Source organism: Durio zibethinus, chromosome 19 (genome assembly GCF_047325235.1).
Source record: "Durio zibethinus cultivar Kanyao isolate XHJ-2024 chromosome 19, ASM4732523v1, whole genome shotgun sequence".
NCBI lineage: Eukaryota > Viridiplantae > Streptophyta > Magnoliopsida > Malvales > Malvaceae > Durio > Durio zibethinus.
In genome coordinates, this window is record NC_143180.1 from 8,437,205 (window position 1) to 8,442,970 (window position 5,766).

Consider the following 5,766-nt stretch of genomic DNA (forward strand, 5'->3'; position numbering starts at 1 on the left):
GACAAGTGGTATCAGAGCCAGCCCTAAACCCGTTCGATCCACGCCGAGCGCCTCGAGGGAGGTAGGCAGGGTGGCCGGCCTCCGTGACGAGGGCGTCACGAGGTTGGGTGCGGGAGAATGTCACGGACCTAAGGGGGAGTCCTGAATCCCACATCGAACATAATAGGAAGGTCCCTGGGGTATAAAAGGGTTCACACCATCTCCGCCTTGTGAGGCGCCTTTTGTAGGACAAAACCGTGAGGCCAGGGGGGTCAGAGCGGACAATACCTCACAAGGGTGTGAACCGTGGCGGAAGGCTGATCTGGGACGCCGGAAGAGTGAATGCCCGGGTCCCGGAGCCGCGCGGGTTCGAAGCTTAAGTCTCGACCCGTGACAAGTGTCACGGACCTAAAGGGGAGTCCTGAATCCCACATCGAACATAATAGGAAGGTCCCTGGGGTATAAAAGGGTTCACACCATCTCCGCCTTGTGAGGCGCCTTTTGTAGGACAAAACCGTGAGGCCAGGGGGGTCAGAGCGGATAATACCTCACAAGGGTGTGAACCGTGGCGGAAGGCTGATCTGGGACGCCGGAAGAGTGAATGCCCGGGTCCCGGAGCCGCGCGGGTTCGAAGCTTAAGTCTCGACCCGTGACAAGTGGTATCAGAACCAGCTCTAAACCGTTCGATCCACGCCAAGCACCTCGAGGGAGGTAGGCAGGGTGGCCGGCCTCCGTGACGAGGGCGTCACGAGGTTGGGTGCGGGAGAATGTCACGGACCTAAGGAGGAGTCCTGAATCCCACATCGAACATAATAGGAGGGTCCCTGGGGTATAAAAGAGTTCACACCATCTCCGCCTTGTGAGGCGCCTTTTGTAGGACAAAACCGTGAGACCAGGGGAGGCCAGAGCGGACAATACCTCACAAGGGTGTGAACCGTGGCAAAAGGCTGATCTGGGACGCCGGAAGGGTGAATGCCCGGGTCCCGGAGCCGCGCGGGTTCGAAGCTTGAGTCTCGACCCGTGACACACGCACGATGCTAGTTATAATAATTTTGACCACATCTCAACCTTTTATCGAGCAATCAACTCTTTATCAAGCAATCAGAGGAGCATTATAATAATTTCTTTGAAGATTTCTTCCAATATATTGGATAGATGTAAAGATGTGCTTAAGGGAAGAACCTTTGGCAGGTTTTAGATACTCAAGGAAGCAGTTGGAGCTGAATAAAATTATTGGTACAAGGCAGATGGCCTCTCAGTACATAGTGCAGCAAGATGGGAGCTCAGAATATGTTCAGTGGCTTAGTTTGGAATGAAATTAGGACGAGACAGCAGAAGGTTGGGTGGAATTATTGAAGGCCCTCAAGCCTCTCTAAAATACCAATCTTCTCTAAGTACATCTCTTCCTTCACAATCATGCTACTCAGGAAATTGAAACCATATGTTTATCGGCTACCATACTTCGCGAGATCATTCAACAAAAACAATTCAAGCAACCTCACTGCAATTTCATAGCTTGCTGTAAGATGATAGCCTGCTTGTCTGAAAGGTGATATTCAATCCAGATTCTGGCAATGCAACCTCATTAACAGCTGCTTCAGTTATCAAGAAGTACAAAACTCAATATTTTCACACATTGGCTGCTAGATAAAAGCACACCCAACCAAGAGGAATCCCCAACATATAAATCTAAGAATAAACCTTTATGGTAAATATACAACTCGCTAAATAATATACAGATTTCACGGATGATTGCTTAACTAGAAAAGGGTATTACTATTACATGGAAGATAATAAAGAAACAATCTTCAAACCTAGGAAAAGATCATTATCGGCACTTCCCCAAAAAATATAACTATATATAATAAATGATTTAAAAGCTCAAACTATACCTCTGACTCACAAAGAATGCTTTATGATGTATTTCACAGTAGGTTGGATCATTCTTTCATCTTCAATCAATGCTGGCAAATACAATGGACAAGCTGCCATTGGTGGACGAAAATGGAATCTTGCCATTCATCAGTGGACATACTGCAATGTAGGTCAAATAACTTTATTTCTCCAGATTCAAACATTCATCAAAGATTTTACTGCTTGCACATTCATGCAGAGCCTTTGCATTGAGTTCTCTACCGTGTCTCCAGACATAATTCAAACCAACAAGAATCTCAGTGATTGCTTCTTCTGTCTTTTCTCGATTTGCAAAGTAGAGAGTCTGCACCAGAAGCACATTTGTCCTGGAAACAAAGTTCTGCTGTTCATAACTCCGTTCAGATTGCCATCTAATCATGTTATGAGCTAGTGGCGCCAACCACTCTAATATGGCGGACATTTCCTCAGTCCACTCTCCTGCAAGCTCTGTATTATAAACTGATGAAGCTAAGCTCTTTGCATATGGTTTTAGCCTTACCCTCAGTGCAGCTCTCACACTTGTAGGTAACATGCTGTACAGATCATTTCTAGCATCATGACCAATCAAGTGAGGAGATGCTGCTAACTTCTCAATGACAATGATAACATTTGCATAGTGCAGTGCTAAAGCAGAAGCACCAAGAGTTTCAAGCGGAGCATCCAACAACCTGCGTTGAGATCTAAACACTGATGAACTAGTTTGAACAGCATTTCCTTCAGGAAGATTAACATTTCCGTCTTTGACTCCATTAAAAATTCCTGAATGAATGCCATTTGAACTTATATAACAATTTCTGATGGTAGCACCATTGGCATCTATCATGCATCCTTTAAAAGGTCCCACTTGAGTTAATTTGTTGCTTTTCAAATGTGGTTTCTTTCTGTTAACAGTAGCTTGGTGGTTGTCAGTCCGCCAAATCCTCTTGCTGATTTTATCCATTCCAAAAAGTGGTCCTGACTTTGCTGTAGACCTTCCAAGCGGACCTGAATGGAAGTTGAAATTTCCATTCTTTCCAGCAATAGAGCATGATTTTGTGGCCAAGCCACCAAGAGGCCCAGAATGGAAATAAATTGTTTTATTTGGTTTTGAAATTGGGTCTGATTTAGTGCTAGAAATTCCAAAGGGGCCTGAAGAAAATCTGGTAAGGCCAGTATTCTCGGTTGGATGAACTGAAGATTGCATTAGGGCAGAAACTGATTGGCTGCGATACATAAAATCTGAATTCGTCACCCTCGAATCTCCATCATCTACATTTTGTTCAATTCCAAAGACATGTTTAATCCTACCATATATTGTGAATATTGATCTTGCCAAGAGACGAATTGTATAATCATAAGTCCTATTCCAAAGAGACATCTCCCGCAAACTCTTCACTTCATGCTGCTTCCACTTAACCTTCTTCTGGAATTCAAGCAAACTCTCTGTCTCTGTATCACCACTTTTCATCCTCCTTAGAGTTTGCTCATAATCAGCAAGGATTTCCATCACTTGATATAAAGTTGCATTCACCGAAATAAAACGTTCCATCTTCTTCACTTTCTTGTCCATCTTCTTTGATGAAAATATCCAACCATAAGGATCAGCACCAATCTGGACCAACTCAGTGAACACAAGTCCAAAACTCTTCAAACCCGGATCACTACATTTCTTCGCAAGCCTAGCCACTGTCTCTGACATATGTGTAATATTTTCAATCATTTCTGCACATATCAAGCGTCCAATGTAGTCTTCATCTTCAGATACTAGTTTCTTAATCCCCACAGAAGTCGTGATCTCTTCTCTCAACCTAATAACCTGCTTATCACTCAGACACTGCCATAGATGCACAAGCTTAGACATCAAGCTCGCAACTTCAAACGCTAATACTCCAATTTCAACCCTCTCAGAGCCTCCATCATGCTTCCGAGGAATTTTCCAAAGACTATGAAACCAAGATTCTGCTACCATCTTTTTATCCGAAAAGTTCTACATAAAAACACAAAATTGAAGACAGAATTATTTTTTAAAAAATAGCCCAAAGATCAGCATCTCCATAGATTTTGTATTTAAAATTCTAAAACAAGCTAAAGATCAACCAATCAGACTATATCATCAACATACAAAAAGAAAAAACACATAATTTTAAAAATAACTTAATCACTAGAGATCATCTTAAAAAGTAACAATTTGCAGTCAAAATTGATTTCCTCTAAACTGTTTTCTTTTTCTTTTTTTTTTTTGTTAGATTATAACTCAATAGAACTATCCAATTACAATTTACAGAGAAAAACTCAATTAAAGTAAAGGTTAAAATTTTACAAAGAGAGGCTTATCATGATTGATCAATTAACCAAAAAAGTGTAAATAAAATTCAAAAGCAGCCATGCTAAATGAAGAAAGCAAATAAAATCATAGAATCCAAGGACTAAAAAAAAGAAACTTAGCCAAAGATTCCAACCATCCAAACACACTAACCCAGAATTCCAAACAGAATAAAACCCAAAACCCAGAAAGAAAAAACAACCAAAATCAAAGAAAAGTGAAGTAAAAAAGAATAAAAACTTACCGATCGCATGAAGTGGTTAAAGAACACTCAGTTTCAGAAGCTGAGAAGGAAGAAAAATGGGAAATGAAAGGAAATTGAAAAGACAAAGTGAGGCAGTAGCTGGGAAGATGCAGTATAGGCTAAAGGAGCCACATGGGGTTCTGCTTCATTTGTTTTTTCTACAAAAGTCAGTAATTGCGAAAAAGACCAAAAGCGAAGCCAAGTGAACATTGAAGTTTATAATCTCATTTTTAATACTCGCTTCACTTTTTCATATTTCTTCTAACAACCCATGATTTACACATTTTCCCACTTTTACACCTTCATTTAAATTGACTTTTTAATTTTTGCCAAAAACTCATTTTTTATTAAAATTTAAGAACTTCACAAACAAGTTTAATTAATTTTTCATTTTTCAAAAATTTCTAATAAAGCTAAAGAAAATGGTAGAAAGTAAAATTAGTTAATTATGATATAAAATAATAAAAAAATTTAAAATATAATACTAAAACTAACAATTGTGGATTCAAAAAATTCTTTTAAATGTTTACTTAAATATAAAAAAATTGTCGATAAGTTTATAAGTTTTTATCATGAAAATAATGTCCTAGAAAATTTTTTTGGGTATTTAAGAAAATTTTTCCATAAATTTTTTTTTAAATTTTGAAAGTGTCTATGAACTCTAAGTATTAAATGTGGATCCGTTCTTGAAACTAAATCTACTTTTGTTGTTTTGTTCTATTTAAAAGTAAAAAACATACATTTTATTTTTAAAAATGTACAATTTAAATTTCAATGATAAATAATGTTATTTCTTTTTTTTTTTTGAGAACCCATTTTTTACCCTTTTCCCAAAAAAAAAATCTAAGTATAAAAATAACAACTGTACGGAGCAATAAAATATTTAATTAAATAAATACATGATAAGTATATCAACCTGCGTGTAAAATTTTGAAACTCGTATGGATAAACATGATTGATGATAATCTTATTTTAAATTCGTTACTATTTTTTTTTCTTACACCTTTTTGCAAGTGGATAAGATTTGGAGGAGAAAAGGCAAGGTCGCCATGGTGACCATGATGTGCATGCATGCCAACGGCTGCATAGCTTTTAGGTAGGATTTTTAAGTTTTAGGTTTGACGATCAAATTCTAATTTAAAGATATAAATGAACAAAATATTTAATGTATAATTAGTAAATAATTTAAATTTTTATTTGTTTATATTTATTTATTAAATTTAATAAATAATCATAAATAATATTTTAGAATTTGTTAATAAATTAATAGATTATGAATGCAATAAAATTTATTTATATTCATTTCATTTATATCAAAGGTATAAAC

General features: G+C 37.7%; 1 protein-coding gene across 1 annotated transcript; it reads right to left on the minus strand.

Annotated features, from left to right (window-relative positions):
- Nucleotides 1-1,663: 1,663 nt before the first annotated feature.
- LOC111310383 (uncharacterized) lies at nucleotides 1,664-4,639 on the minus strand. Its single transcript, XM_022909803.2, has 2 exons — nucleotides 4,440-4,639; nucleotides 1,664-3,859 (listed from the first exon to the last, which is right to left on the minus strand). Exons 1-2 carry the CDS (start codon nucleotides 4,446-4,448, stop codon nucleotides 2,036-2,038), a joined length of 1,833 nt encoding a protein of 610 aa, XP_022765538.2. The 5' UTR covers nucleotides 4,449-4,639; the 3' UTR covers nucleotides 1,664-2,035.
- Nucleotides 4,640-5,766: the final 1,127 nt, after the last annotated feature.